The 16,014-nt window shown below is 44.4% G+C and overlaps 1 protein-coding gene across 2 annotated transcripts in view; it reads left to right on the top strand.

Annotated features, from left to right (window-relative positions):
• Positions 1-16,014, top strand: part of stk11ip (serine/threonine kinase 11 interacting protein) — a 50,068-nt gene that overhangs the window by 17,709 nt on the left and 16,345 nt on the right. Inside the window, exons 20-22 of one of the 2 annotated variants that reach the window (XM_015946686.3) lie at positions 9,035-9,144; positions 9,677-9,774; positions 12,086-12,267. In XM_015946686.3, the coding sequence (XP_015802172.3) occupies positions 9,035-9,144; positions 9,677-9,774; positions 12,086-12,267 (390 nt within the window). The remainder of the gene's footprint in view (positions 1-9,034; positions 9,145-9,676; positions 9,775-12,085; positions 12,268-16,014) is intronic. The other variant, XM_054747621.2, reaches the window with a different exon arrangement.

Here is a 16,014-nt window from a genome sequence, read left to right on the forward strand (position 1 = left end):
GTGAAATTAACTTTTAAAAACATATAAATACACATTATGAGACCAAACCAGAGACTTGACAATGGACTTGACTCATCAGAACACTGTTTAGTTAACAGTTATTTGAAACGGCAATATGCTAAGATGCTGTATTGCCCATTTCCACGAGCTCCTACTCAATGCAGCCCGACTTGGTTCTACCCGGTTCCTAGCCTAGTAGCCCGCTAGTAATGGGTCCAGGCCCCTTTTTTAGTACCTGCATCAATTTGGGGTTTTCCAAGATAACTACTCAGCCAAAATTGGCTCTATACAGCACAGGTTAACCAGGGTTTCCCCCAGAAAACTTGCTACGCCCGGCAGACCGTGAGAGCAGGGGCCGGGGGTGGGCACGGATTGCTTTGCTGTGTGCGTCGTCCGTGTCTGCGGGTAAGGGGGGTGGCGGGGGTGGACGCTTGGCCTGGCTAGGGGCCAAACAAGGCCTGGCGGCCTACCAGGTTTATGAAGCACTGGGGAAAAACCCTGGTTAACACAACTCAATCCCAACACTCACATTCTTGACCTGACAACAAAATAGAGCTTCACACAAAAACTTAACACCGCGCAACTGAGATGATACTGAAATTTTTGTGTGAGTCCGAACCTGGAAATGGCTGCAAGCAGCGAAGAGTCAGGCTGTACAAAACCCTGTTTACTTTGGTAATTGGGCGTTAAAATGCAGAAATTCTGTGCGGTCTACGGTAATTACCATCGCTCTAATCGGGACAAAGACAAGTGTTTGTTTCGAGCCCCGAATGTAGTGCGCCACAAAGACGAAAAAAAGAAGACGATCTTTTATATAGCGCCTCTCAAGATAAAAATCATAAGGCGTTTCACAAAAACAAATATTGAAGTATAAAAAAAACTCAAAAATGATTTAAACTGTTTAAAATGAGAAAAGAACAAAAATACGTGAGGAAAGGGAGAGAGAAACTGAATAGGGAAGAGGGAAATCAATGGATGGGTGGGGTGGGGGGGGGATAAGAACATAACAAGGAGAGGGTGGTGAAGGTCACACCAAAACCAGCCTGAACAGGTGAGTTTTCTGCTGCTAGTCCACTGAGTCCACTGATCTCAGGCTCAGGGGGAGATAGTTCCAGTGTCTGGGGGCCACAGCAGCAAATGATCTGTCACCTTTGGTCTTTAGCCTGGTGCTGCACAACCAGTAGGCTTTGATCACTGGACCTCAGGGACCTGCTGGGGGTGTAGGGACTAAGAAGATCACCAATGTAAGATGGTGCTTGTCCATGTAAGGCCCTAAAGACCAGAACCAGGATCTTGACATGAACCCTGAAGTTGACTGGCAGCCAGTGAAGCTGGAGGAGAAGCGTGGTGATGTGGGTGTGTTTGGAGGACTTGGTCAGAAGCCGAGCACAGGCATTCTGAACCACCTGTAGACGGTTCAGGGAGGTTCTGCTCAGACACGTGAAAAGAGAGTTACAGTAGTCTAAGCGTGAGGAGATGAAGGTGTGAATAACTGTCTCAAGTTCAGAGCTGGACAGAATGGGACTCAGCAATGTTCCTGAGATGGAAGAAGGCAGAGCGAACGAGAGAACTGACATGAGAATCCAGGGTGAGAGCTGGATCAAAGGTCACACCAAGATTCCTGACAGAAGGTTTGGTGTGGGAAGCAAGCTGACCAAGAGAGTCTCTGACTTTGGGAACCAGCTTGTCTGGGGCACAGATGAGGATCTCAGTCTTATCTTCATTCAGCTGTAGAAAGCTCCCACCATCCAGGTTTTGATAGAGTCTAAGCAGGTGTGTAACAGCTGCAGCTTAGACATCTCATGGAGCTTAAAGGAGATGTACAGTTGGATGTCATCTGCGTAAAGATGGTAGAAGATTCCTTTGAATGAGCTCAGGATGTGCTGAAGAGGAAGCGTATAGAGGAGAAAGAACAGAGGCCCCAGCACAGAACCTTGTGGGACACCATGGGTTGGGGAGGTGAGGGAGGTGCTGGGGGACCGAAAATTGGAGATGTTCACAGAGAAAGAGTGCTCAGAAAGATAAGAGGAGAACCACTCCAGAGCAGATCCTGATAGGCCTGCCTAGTCTCTGAGCCTCTCCAGTATAGGTGATGTCAACAGTGTCAAAGGCTGCAGTCAGGTCCAACAGGACCAGAACAGAACAGTCCCCTGCATCACTGTGAGTCAGAAGGTCATTAGAGACCCTAAGAAGAGCTGTTTCAGTAGAATGAGCTCTACGAAACCTGACTGTAAGCAATCATAGATGTTACTTTCATCAAGAGCAGCTGCGAGTTGTTTAGCCACAACCTTTTCCAAGTTCTTGGAGATGAACAGAAGTTTAGAGATGGGTCCGAAGCTGCTATGGAGAGAAAGTCAATGGGTTTAATTTCAAAAATAAAACATACTGAAAGAAGATGACAGAAGTGGATCAGTAATCTATGGCTTCAAACAGGAGCTGAAATGGGCAATACTGGAGTTTACAGCAATCACTTTCTAACGGGTAAGAAATTACAGAGTGTATTTTTAAACAGTTGCTTAGAAACAGCCATAAAAACGACAGGTTCACAGTTTTATACTGTTTTGTATGTCCTCACTGCAAATAGTTTTCAGAGTGCTGAAGTTTTTAGCAGTTAGCTTAGTGTTGTAACGTGGCATTTATACCTCATTAAAACAACCAGACGTACCAGAAATTTGGATTTAAAAAGGCATAAAAAGTTAGTTGCAAATAAATCTTAGCACATACTGATCGTTAGCATTAGCATTATTATGATTTGCTAATGTATTAAAGTAGCACAACTCACTACCAAGCAAAAGCAAGACGACTGTCATTTAAAGCTTCTCTGGCTCAATAAAAGGTTAACCAACCTGAAATAAAATAGCAGCAGGCTTCCAGGCTTGTACAAGGTTTTCGTTTGGTTTGCAGTGCAATATGAGCATGCAGCAAGAGCTTGTTTTGCCAATCGCTTCAGTGCTTTCAGAGTGCTAATGTTTTTAGCAGTTAGCTTAGTGTTGTAACGTGGTGTTTATACCTTATTAAAATCAAACAAACCAACCAGAAATTTGGATTTTAAAAGGCATAAAAAGTTAGTTGCAAGTAAATCCTAGCACACACTGATCGTTAGCATTAGCATTATTATCATGAGTTCATGAAAAAATAGCACAACTCACTACTTACCCGACCAATAACAAGACGATCATCAATTAAAGCTTCACCGGATCACTAAAAGGTCAACCAACCTGAAATAAAGTAGCGGTAGGCGCCCAGGCTTTTAAAAGGCTTTCGTTTGGTTTGCAGTGTAATATTAGGAAGGCAGCACAAGGTAGTTTGTTGCCGATCACTTCAGCGCTGGGTAAATCCTCCACAGTATATGAAAAGTGTGACTTTTAAAGCTGTATAGGTCGTAACCTAAAAGATGTATTTTTTTCATGAAATCGTGTCTGTGCCAGCTCTTGTAAAGCCCTAGTAAAACGCTTTCATCCATCACGCTGTGTTGTATGATTGTATCTGTGTTTTGTTGCGGAGCAAAACACTTCCTGTTCCCTATTTGAGGTCTGCACGGCTGCAGACATCACGTGGGTGAAACCCAGCAATCAGTGACCGACAGAGGCTGATGTCATGTTTTTTGACCGTCAGCTCGCTAGGAACCACAATGAAGCACGTACTGGAAACTTGGGGGGGGAGGGGAGGGAGATCGCACTCATTCGAGTTACCCTGAGTAGTACTGTTGGAAACATGCTGGTGAAGGTTGTCAGTCATCCAGATCATGGTAATCCAAAAGGGTTCAAATGAAGACAACTGGACTTCTTTGGACTAATGTGATACTATGCATACCTAGCTGGGCAAAATATGTAATGTCAGCAACTGTAGGCCACTGATTGGCAAGGAGGTGGAGTCATTGGCTGCCCCAGAGTGTTCAACTAAGCAAAATTTTCAGCATCATAACCATGTTCTCCATTGTTGCAATGTGTTATGTGTTTGTGTCGAATAAAGATTGCGCTGTTATGTTGGGTACAGATCACCTTGCTCTACTTTTCAAATTTTGGAGGCCACTCCACTATGATACGCAAAACCATGTTTCTCAGTTGTAATGGAGAACCACCCCAACTGTGTAGGGCAGAGGTTGGCAACTCAAGTGCTGTTATCCAGCACGTTCTAGTTGTTTCCCCGCTCCAACACACCAAATACATTTGACCAGTTTCAGAATCTTGTTAGTCACAGACTGATTAAAAACAGGTGTTGGAGCAGGAAAACAACTAAAGCATGCACGGTAGCAGCACTCAAGGACCTGGATTGCCTACCCCTGGTGTAGAGTCAAGCTGCTACATCCAGGACAAGCTGGAAAGACCAAAACCCTGGCCTGGAACCACCTTGAGGATCTACAGGAGGAGCATGTGGAAGTAGCTGGAGATAGGAGTCTAGCCTGGTGCCATGCATTGTGACTGAGGTACCACGGGACCCAAAGTTGATTATGTGGGAATAGGCAGTCGTAAACACACTGGAGTGGAAGCAGGGTGCAAGATGAGTCCAACTGAGGTTGGTAAAAATACACTGCAAGTCCCAAGAATATCAATAGGAAGGATGGTGAGTACAACTAGCCTGGCCAGCCATCCTCATGCCTCCTTATGGGAAGCCTTGAGTCTAGGAACTCCCATTCAAATAACCCCACCCTCTGAGAATTCAAACCAAGCCAATCAGCCCTGAGCAGCGTATGTCACACACTGTGACTCTCAGTTTCTCACAAACAATGAAGACGGCATCTGAAGTGGCGTTTGCTGCGACTCTTTCCTCTGTTCTAAATGACTTGGACATGTCTTTAAAACCACAAAAAGAAGAACTACAAACCTTTCTTCTGAAGAAAGATGATTGTGCCGTCGCCAGATGCCATTTTTGATTACAGCTAAAAATCTAGTGTCACGCAGTCGGCATAGGGAGCCTAAGTCACGCCCATCTACTTCCGGATCATGGGTCCCCGGAAGAATGAAAGAAAAGATGAATGCAAGTCAATGGGGCTAAAAACGCTATTTTCTAATTCTGCTGGTTTTGTGCCATGTGTTTACACATATGCTGTTTGTGAATTTTAAAGAAGCATTTTGATACCAAGATTTTTTTCGAACAGAGGGAATCCTTATTTTAGGTTTTGTGTGAAAATAAGTCCAGGAAAACAAATGCGCTTCACGAAAGTGACATCATCGAACCAGACACGGAGAAAACTGACGGAAAATGGCTGTAAGTTCAGCTAACTTCCCACAGGAGGAAAGAACCACCATAAATCTGGTCATTTGGTAAGTTGCAGCTACTTTAGGGGAGAGGGGATTGTGTGGTGACGTCACACGTCGTCACATTTCTAGTTTGTAGTCATGCTAATTACTAACTTTTACAAGCTGAATCTCAAAGTACAAGACTGGCGTGGTCGAAACACCCATCCTTACTTTTCATTTAAATTGAAGTACAACATGTGTGAGATCCAGAGTGTAAGGCAAAGCGGATTAGAAAATAGCGTTTTTAGCCCCGTTGACTTGCATTCATTTTTTCATTCTTCCGGGGACCCGTGAGCCGACCGGAAGGGGAGGAGACTTAGGCTCCCTATTTCCATCTTTTTCTTGATTGGTTATTTTTGGGCTGGCTAGTCCCACCCCCATGCGTCTCTCTGCCTGTGAGTAACCAGACTAGTTCTCTGTGTAGAATTAAACAGAGGATGAGTCTGGCAGGCCAGGCAAGAGTACAACTGCAGTTTGTGATAAAATTAAAATTAGAGTTTAAAACTAAAGAAAATGGTGGAAAATCAGACATACAAAAATGGTTGTTCATATTAAATCAAACAATCTTCTATTGTAGTTGAGAATGTAAGTCACGTCATTTTGGTTTATTAGGTCTGCAAGTAGAAGGTGGGTTGGATGCTAATATTGCAGGAGTATCAGACTGTGGGAGTGGTTTCGTAATAGTCTCGTACAGGACTCTTTTTTTAATTTTTATTTTTTACATTTTTTTAAGGAAAGCCTGATTTGTTTTGTCAGCTGTACAGTAACAACACATGTTAGCATGCTTAATTGTCACCTTGTCATCAGTGGGTCTCTGACCTGCACAGCTTCCGTAGTGAAAAAGCAAGTAATTATGGTGAAAACGCTGTCCAAGTCCAAACCCAGCAGATCCGTCTGCGTAACACTTTTTGGGATGTTAAGTTTTTTATTCTGAAACAAACTGACTTTTATTTTGCTGTCTCCATCTTCTGTTCAGCTCTTTTCTGCCACAGCATGTCTCTTGGTGATAACAAAGCATGCTTGAGAATTCTCCAGATGGGACTAATCTGGCTTAGCTGAGTTTTCTGGAAGGGAGAGTGAATCTGCGGTACATTAGAAGCATGTGGGAAAACAGAACTCCTAGTAGAAAATTAGAAAATGTATACTCTATATTTGAGATACATCCATTTACAGGATTAAGAAAAGAATGAGGTTGAGTATATTGAGTACGTTTGAAATGTTTGAGCATAGGAGTATAGTGCATATTTGATATGAGTATATTTCTACACTCACTATATCAAATACATTTAAAAGAGCAACATATAGGAATTCTACAGTGAAATAATCCCAGAACAGGATAATCTGTCAATCATGTTGGAAGGAATGTTACATTGAAACAGATTTCATTCTCATCCAGCTGTGGGGGTGTCCGCTTTTCCTGTTTTCAAAAGCCAAAAGAGGCATGTAGTTGCCGAGCTAACACCGCAGTGCCGGGATTTGTAATTCAACACCAGCAGGCAAAAAGCTCCAGAGTTGTTTAAACAACCGAAACCAGTACATAGGAGCGACCCAAAAGTAATTTGTTGTATCCCTAAGAAGCCACAGCATCTTTTTGTTTTACTCTAATATTGGGTAAAGAAGGTTAGAGGCTACGGTTGAGCTAACAAAGCTAACGGTGAATAAGAAGTAGTCAGCTGTGAAAATATCTCTATCTAAGCTATTGTATCAGTTACCAAGAACTCAATATTACTGTGAAATGTGTGTTTGAGTGAATAAGTCAATAGCGGCATTTAACTCTTAAATGAGCGATTCTGAGCTATAACAGCAGGACCGTAAACAACAACATTGTAATATACAATAACTCTTTGACGACTTGATTATTATTATTATCCTGAGCTACTACAGCAATCAATTTCCCTCTGGGATTAATAAAGTATTTTTGAATTGAATTGAATTGAACACTTTCTCTATGCTGGAGGCCTATTACTGTAATAAGTGTACTGTAGTAAGTGATCCCTGTCCTTTAAACACCAAAGAGTGAAAACACCAGATATGAAGATGTATTCATGTACTTATCAACTTAATGTGAATGACTTTGCTTGTTATCTAGAATCTTCTGGTGTTGATCTGTAACTGGCAACGGCCATGAAGTAACTTTTTGTTTAGAAAATAGACTACAGTACCAAAATCTGACCACTGGATGTCATTCTACTTAACTTTACATTGTTCCCATTTAATATGTCTAGCATTATTGACTTTTATAAATATAATGGACATAAATATGTCAAGTATTTTACACTTCCTGTGTTAAATAACTACAATATATCAAGTTATTTTGTACATCATGTTTGAGGAAAATAAAACGTAAAAGTCTTGAGTGGAGAAATAGTGCCAGCAGTTTGGACGATTTGGACTCTTATCCTAAACCGGGGTGGGGAACCCTGGTCCATTGAGGGCCGCTATCCAGCATATTTTAGTTTCAACCGTGCTTCAACATGCCTAATTTCAATCAGCAGGTGATTAACAGGCTTCTGCAGAGCCTGATGAGCTGCTGAACAGGTGAATCAACCACTGAATCAGAAGTGTTGGCGCAAAGACATGCAGGATACCGGCCCTCGAGGACCAGGGTTCCCCACGCCTGTCCTAAACCGACACATTTTATTCCTGCAAGGGATTAGAGCAACCTAAAGGAGGTTTGTTGGATCATCACATTGCAATCTTCATAATTATTTAATCAAAACCGATACCCGGTACCGATATATTGAGTAGATTAGGTATATTGTATACATGTGATAAATCGAGGATATCTATTATTCTATGATATTTGATATTCATTTTATTTAAAGGGACTATAAGGAAGTTTTGACGGTCAAAACATGTATATAAATAATGTCTTCTTCATACATTCTCCTGCAATGCCCTGGTCCTGTAGAATGAGCCCTGGCATTTTTACTGTGATTGCCTGTTTTTCTGTAAAATCACAGAAAAAGAGAGATGCTCGGGTCGAGCAGGCTGCTTCATGCGCGTTCACGCTCAGGCATAGCCCGTAGCATTTGCTATCAGTAGCTTTAGCAGCAGAGAGAGAGGTAGTGCCAACTCAGCGACTTTGGTCGCTATTCCTAACGCCTAGTGATGAACCTAGCTACACTTCTCAGGACCCTTAGCTACTTTCTGTAGAACTTTCTTCTAGATATTTCCTGCAAATTAGCAGTAAAATAGCCATTTTCACTTCAAACCGTTCTTTGGTTTGACGTTGTTTCAGCTGTTATCAAGGATATAAAAGTTACAGATAGAATGAATGTTACTGGTGCATAGACACACACACACACACACACACACACACACACTGCACGTTCGGCCGGCCGGCCGACGAGAAAATGCAGCTGCAGAGACAGAGGCACATTATTTTTATTAATTTGCTGTGTTCTTCTGTCCTCCGGGCCACACACACACACACACACGGGACTGTCTCAGCTGTTATTTTCGTTAAGGAGTGTGCACATACAGCATGCGCGCCTCGTGCACGAGCTTACTTTTGAAGATTCCGTTACGCTTTCGGCCTGAGGGGGCAATAGCGAGCATAAAAATCAAAAGTCCGAAAAGTCCCTCAAGTACATACAAAATGTATAGTATTAAGTATGCCAATATAAAACAAATACTGATATATAAATTATGTTAAATACTGAATTTATATTGCAGCTTTTTTGATCAGTAGTTACATTTCAACGGTTTTCTGCTCATTTCCATCCAAACACAAGATGTGTGATATTATTTTCGGGTGTAGAACTGTTTCAATCCAGACCTTCTGTCCATAGATGATTTGGATCTTCTTTCCGAGGACTACGAGGCCGTGGACCATCGCCTCAAGCTTTTCTTAGAAGTGGAGGTCTTCGAAGAGGACGAGGAACTTCACTCCTTCCTGAAGGTTTGTCAGAACAAAACACAGATGTCTTAATGGTCGTTTCGTGTATTGTTTCCTGTCTTTTGGAATAGGTTTAGCTTCCCTGTTGTGTTTTATAAAAACGTGATGCTCAGTGGAAATGTTTCAAACCAGCAGGCGAGTTCTTTTCTCCGTGAGACACCTGGACGAGAAGCATCGAGCTGCTGATCAGAACCACAGCTGGAAATGGGATTTCTCGCTCCATTCATCTTAGTTCTGCATATTTCTCCGCTGACCGCGGCTGCCCTGAATCTCACTTGTGGACTTTTTTCTTTCCTTTTTCTTGGGTCAATTGAGGGGAAATGAATGAGGTTTGTTTTTAAAACCCAGAAGGGAAAAGTTGTGTCATCTGAAAATACAGATGTTAATGGTTTGGTGTTTAAAATTATAGTTTAATGAGGCTTATAATAAAAACATTTACCACTCATAAAAGCAGCCATTATTTATCATATCATTAGAAATCCAATGCAGCCCCTTTGCTTATTTTTCTCATCCCTTTTTTTTTCTTTTTTTTCAGATGTCGGCTGTAACATTTGGGGAGGTGGGGGAGGTTCCTTCGCTGCTGGTTGTGTCGAACCAGCGGATATATTTTCTTGAAATGTCATCAGATATGCAGTAAGTAAATTTGTTTTTCTACCCTTTATCTCTTAGTGAGTAATTTTGGGAATTATAGGATCTGAAAGGGATTTTTCAGTTCTTTTGACATAAATATTCACTGTCTTATAATTAAGTTTTTAAATTGGAAAGGAGTTTGGATTTTTTAAGTGTATTGGTTTTAACCCTAAAGCCGAGCAGACACTGTACGACTTCCTTGCAGAGCAAACCTCACCAGTCGTGTGCTCTCACCGTACGTTTGGTAAGAACACGTCGGACCTTAAAATATGCTAAAAATATCAGTTTTTACACGACACATCAGACTTTTTATGTGTTATTGAGGTCTGTTGTCCTTTGGGAGTGCTGTAGGACACACGGGGAGTTATGGAGGTTGGGTGAGGAAGACGTAAGAAAGGAATTAAATCAGTGTTTTGTGATCAGTTTAATTTGACATAAACACGGCAAACGTGCTTTTTTGACAATCCTTGTCATTGTGTGCGTAAAAAAAGTGAAGAAATAAAAACGACCGACTTGTGTTAATAGGAAAATAGCTGGCGAGCGGTGTTGACGCTCGTAAGCAGTTCTGGTGCTTTTTGGGTCGCAGCCGCTCGCAGCGCCGCTTCGCTTCAACAGTTCGATGTGCTCAGGAGGGACGAGCAAAATATCAAACACGCTAGAAATCCATAGCTGGTCACGTGGTGTTAATCGCCTCTCGTAACCCCCTGTATACTACACGATGCTCGGCGCAGAACTTGCATCAATCTTGTGGATTCTCGCACACAAATGTGAAAAAGTTGCACAGCGTCTGCCCGACTTAACCCTAACATAGTTAGCTTGGCTCTGGCATCTCTCTCGGTTCAGCCGTCCCGAGCTGAGGACGTGAACTTCCTGCACAGAGGGGGAAGGGACGGTCAGGACAGTTTGATGTATGGGTTATTGTTCAGTCATTAAGAACAGGACCTTCACAAAAGGGATTATTCAATTTTTTTGGACAAAACATCTCAGCTGTTGGTTGCCATCAGTTGGTAAAGAGCATCAAGCTCCAGAAAAACATCTACTGCACCTTTAAAGCAAGAGGAACCAGGACTCTCAAGGGATTGTATCCCTAGGCTGGCCCGGTTGGGAATGACAGTAGGAGCTGGTGGAGGAGGTTAGGAAGAGGATTGCTAGCCCTACAGATTTGGCAGTTGTTGCCAAAAGGAGACAGTGATGCAAAAGGTGGCGCCTGAGTGCATATGATATTACATAACCTGCTCAGATTTCTGAGTCACACCTTCAAAACCCATAAAATCAAATACTCTCTCCCTTCACTGTCTTACGCCGGGGACACACCGGCCGCGGAAGCACCGCGAAGCGCAGAGAAGCGAATTGCTCACGAAATTCGGCCGCTGCTCGCTGCTCCTCAGTTCAGATCAGACGCGCCCCAGTCGAGGCGCGCCTCGGCTCAGCTGTAGTTTTTCTTTTAAACACTTGGTGTCCTCCATTTCCTCTCTGCCTTTTCTCAGCTCTTTTCCTCTACGTTTGAGTGTGTGTGTGTGTGTGTGTGTGTGTGTGTGTGTGTGTGTGTGTGTGTGTGTGTGTGTGTGTGTGTGTGTGTGTGAACCTATGGTATGAGTTGTTTCTGCCAGTTGAATCTCTTGGAACCCGCTCCATTTCTGCAGCTGTATCCTAGCAGTTTATTCAGAAATGGGTACGTAAATAACCATGTTTTTCGGGGGTCGTACAGCTCCTTGTGTTTCTCAACTTCCATAATTAAGTTAAAGTCATCCATCTTAACTGCTTGCCTCAGACTTTCTGCCCCTCTGTCCTGTTTGCTCCGGTGAAAAGACACCCAAAACCACACCCCCCTTCACGTGCTCACACACGCACACAAGTTCGAGGTGTTTGTATGTGTGTGTGTGTTCGTGTGGGTTTTCTGCAGTGTCTGATTACGAACACATTTGACTATTGCGGAATTTTATTTTGAAATGCTTTATTTTGTTAACGTTACCGGCCTGCCTCTTATGTGTAGTTTGACTTCCTGCCAGAATTGACGCGATTCACCTGCGGCTCGCGAAAAAAATAGAGCCAACGCCGAAATGATCGCTGCACGGCGCGGGCTGGAGCGCCGGCGCGAGGCGATTCGCGGCGCTTCGGCGGCCTATGTGGTCTATAGAATAGCTTAACAAGGGCGCCGAATGAAGGCGGTCCCATTTTCGTGGCGCTTCCGCGGCCGGTGTGTCCCTGGCGTTAATGAGAAAATTTGGAGGAAAAGTGTTTCTTTTCCTGAATGTAAACATTTTCAGTCAAGCATTTTGACCATTCCGAAGAACTGTTTCCTCTCCCCCTCCAGCAGGAACCCGCTTTCTGATTGGCTGCAGAAGAAGGAAAGCTACCCTATTGTGGATCTCAGCTACCTGGAGGTGGGACTGGGCTCACAGAGCATCCACATGGAGTTTGGAGAAGGGGGTGTGGCCTACACGCTCCTCGTGAGGGACAGCCTGCGCTGCAAGCGCTTCTTCGGCCTTCTGACAGGTAAAACGACCCGTTGTCAAACACAAGCACAGAAGAGAAAGGTCTTATCCATCGAGGGTCACTGGGAAACCCTGGATTTGTTTTAAAACTTCACAGGATGCCCTTGAATTCCCACGGCAGGTAACGGAACAGCGTGTTCTTCCCACAGAAACTACCACCACACCATATGTGTGTTTTTATGACGCACGTTTCCAACCCCGTCCCCCTCAGCGGTGGCAGGTTGTCTGTCTGCGAGGGGAGGGCCGGACTGAGAGGAAAACTTTTTATTAGACAGGGGGCTCCTTCTCAGGTTCGGAATGTCTGGAGAAATATGGAAAAGCAATCTGATGCTCCCGGTGCCTGAAAAAAAAACACAGAAAGTCACCTTGAAAAGTACGAAAAAAGTTCAGACTTTAAGTTTCTGATTAAAAACCACCAATAAAAGCTTTAAAATCTTCTAATAGAAGGGAATTCAGCAGGTGAGGACCTTCAAAAACCATCTGTAGAGGTTTTTTTATCCGTTGCCACTTTCTTCCCCTGCCAAGAACAAGAGAGGGAGGGATGTTTTCAGCTCCTTCCCAGTGTTATGAATCTTTATGCGGAGCGGGAGCGTGGGTAAACGAAGAGCCCATTATGTTTAGTTTTGTTTTCCACTCACAGCTAGAAAAACTCTCCTCTTAATCCACAAACAACTCATTTACTTCCTCATTGTTCCCCAGTTTGGATGAAAATGATTCCAGATCAGGATTTGTTTCTGACGTTCCAGGTGCAAAAGATAAAATCCGTCAGATGTTTCTGGTGGGATGTTTAGGGTCCAATTTGATGCTAAATTAAGGCGGGAGCACGTCGCCAGATCGGTGGACAAAGATGCAAACCAGGGAGAATGGGAAACGTTTCTTTAGCTTCTGTGTTAGGAGTTTGTTAGCTTTCCAGACGCGTTTAGGCAAGTCCTCCAACAAGAGGAGACTGAAAGGAAGGAATCTGAAACCTGTATCAGATGGCGTGCTTGTTGCTTTCATGTGGGAATTGTCAGGAGGTTTACTGTTGATGCTGGAGGCAGTTAGAGTCTGAAACGAAATGAAGCTGCAGGGTTGAGATACACCAGAGCAGCGCCGCGGGTGCCAGCTCACTTCTAAACACGCTCTGCCTGTCTCCTTTGCTTACTGGTGATGGCGTTCTTGGATGGCACCTCGCTAAACTCTAAACACGTTATTTCATCTTGTCTGACACTCGCTGTACTGCTTCTACTAAACTAACACGGACTTAATTCTACCATTTTTTTTAAATCTTTAAAGAGACAACAAAGCTTTTGATCCTTATATTCTTATACCGCTTTATCCTGGCAGAAATGAACAATTAGTGTGTGTTTTAGTTCCTCATCAGGAGTTCAGAGAGTAGCTAAACTAGTTTGTTTGGCTTCACTTGTCCTAAAATAAACTACTAAACTCTTACATCAGTCCCACAGCTGGGTGGTCGGATCTGATACTTGATTTTCTTATTTCTTTGCCTGGAAGATTAACTATTTAAAAGAAAAACTATAGACTTTTATTCATTAGTTAGTTTAATTCTTCACCTCAAACAAGTTTTTATGGCATCATGTATTTTGTGTAAAAGATTTAATTACTACATTACTGATTATACAGCCTGCAGGATTGACGAGCCAACAGCTAGTCAAAGCACTAGCTGTTAGCTCATCAATCCTAAAGGACCTTTTTATATTTCTGAGTAAAAATGCAGTCCCGGAAGAGTAAAATAGGAATTTATTACTTTTACACAGAAACACACTTCAAAATGAAATGTACATTTAAAGCAATAGACGAGTCACACTATATATTTTTTAAATGGTTTATTCCACATCAAAGGCACTACACTACACTCTAGAGTGGGGAAATTGTATGTCTTTATGGAGAATGACTCAGAGGAAAACTTTAGGTTACTGTCGTAACCCCGGTTCTCTGAGTAACATGAGTGAGATGTCTCACTATGGGATACGCCCCTCTGTGGATTCCTCAGAAGCACTTATCTCAATACGCCAATCCTGATTGGCCAGTGACCGTGACGTACGCGTCCCCCTGCTACTATAAGTAGCAAGCGTCCCAACGTACGCACTATTCAAGATAAACACCTCTTCTCGCTTCGCCCAGCAAGAAGGGTTGTCTGGTGAGACATCTCACTCATGTTACTCAGAGAACCGGGGTTACGACAGTAACCTAAAGTTCTCTTTCTTAACATTCGTTTCGATGTCTCACTATGGGATATGGAGACTCCCGTTTTGCCAGACAGCTTATCCAGCGATCACCAACCTACAGGGATACGTCTTGGCCCGCCAAAGACCCCACACTCAGAATCGTGTGAGTCATTGCAGGGACTGAAACATCAAGCTTATAGAAGCGTGCAAATGCAAGTGGAGAAGCCCAACTTGCTGCAGCACAAATCTCCTGGATTGACAGCCCCCGAAAAAGGGCCCAAGAAGCAGACAGGCCCCTAGTAGAATGGGCCCTGAGCCCAACAGGAGCCTGAATGCCCTGACAGGAGTAAGCCATAGAAATAGCCTCCACAATCCAGTGGGAAAGCCTCTGCTTTGTGACGGGTTTCCCCTTACGAGGCCCACCCCATGACACAAAAACCTGGTCCCCCCTGCGAAGGTTCTCCGTCCGATTCACATACTCCTTGAGCGCGCGAATCGGACACAGCTTGTGCCACCGCTCCTCCTCAGGAGAGGAGAAGGGTGGTGGGTAGAAAGCTGTGAGGATAATAGGAGAAAAGGAGCCCACTACCTTAGGCACAAAGGCAGGGTTGGGCTTCAGGGACAACTTCATGTCACCTGGTGCAAACTGGGTGCAGGATGGGTGCACAGAGAGAGCCTGTAAGTCACTAACTCGCTTTGCAGATACCAAAGCCAGGAGTAGCACCACCTTAAGAGACAGGATCTTAAGGTCCAGGCCGTCCATAGGTTCAAATGGAGGCCCGGAGAGGGCCGACAGCACCAAGGACAGATCCCATGAGGGCACCAGGGGTCGAGACACAGGGAGAAGCCTGCGCGCGCCCCTCATGAAGCTACACACCAGGGGGTGTTGACCTGCCAGTTTCTTCCCAAAACCCAAGTGTCGGGCGGAAATGGCTGCTAGGTACTCTTTAATGGTGGAGAAAGCCTTCTTCCCATCCAACAAGTCTTGCAGGAAAGACAGAATGACGTTCACCGTGCATTGGAAGGGTGAGACCTCCCTGCCCTGACACCAGGCTTCAAACACCCTCCATTTACAGTCATATAGGGACCTAGTGGAGGGGGCCCTAGCATTCTGAATGGTTCGAATGACTGCCTGGGGCAGCTCTGCTGACACTAGCCCGCACCCCTCAGGGGCCAGGCCCACAGGGCCAGCCGTTCTGGATGAGGGTGGAAGATCGAGCCTCCCGCTTGGGACACCAGGTCCCTGCGAAGCGGAAGTTTCCAAGGTTGGCCCTCCAGGAGCTGGAAAATGTCTGCCACCCAATGCATGGCTGGTCAGTATGGGGCCACCAGAATGAGAGTGTGGAGCTGGGTTCGTACCCTCAGCAAGGTGGGTGGTATCAGGGCCACTGGGGGAAAAGCGTAAAGCAGTCCCCGTGGCCAGTCGTGCGCCAGCGCGTGCGTCCACGCCGAGTGGAGCGTCTCGGTCGCACAGGGAGAAGAACAGAGGACACTGAGCATTCTCCTTGGAGGCAAAAAGATCCACTACGGCTGTGCCGAACCGGATCCAAATCTGTTCCAACACTGCTGGATGCAGGCTC

Source organism: Nothobranchius furzeri, chromosome 2 (genome assembly GCF_043380555.1).
Source record: "Nothobranchius furzeri strain GRZ-AD chromosome 2, NfurGRZ-RIMD1, whole genome shotgun sequence".
NCBI lineage: Eukaryota > Metazoa > Chordata > Actinopteri > Cyprinodontiformes > Nothobranchiidae > Nothobranchius > Nothobranchius furzeri.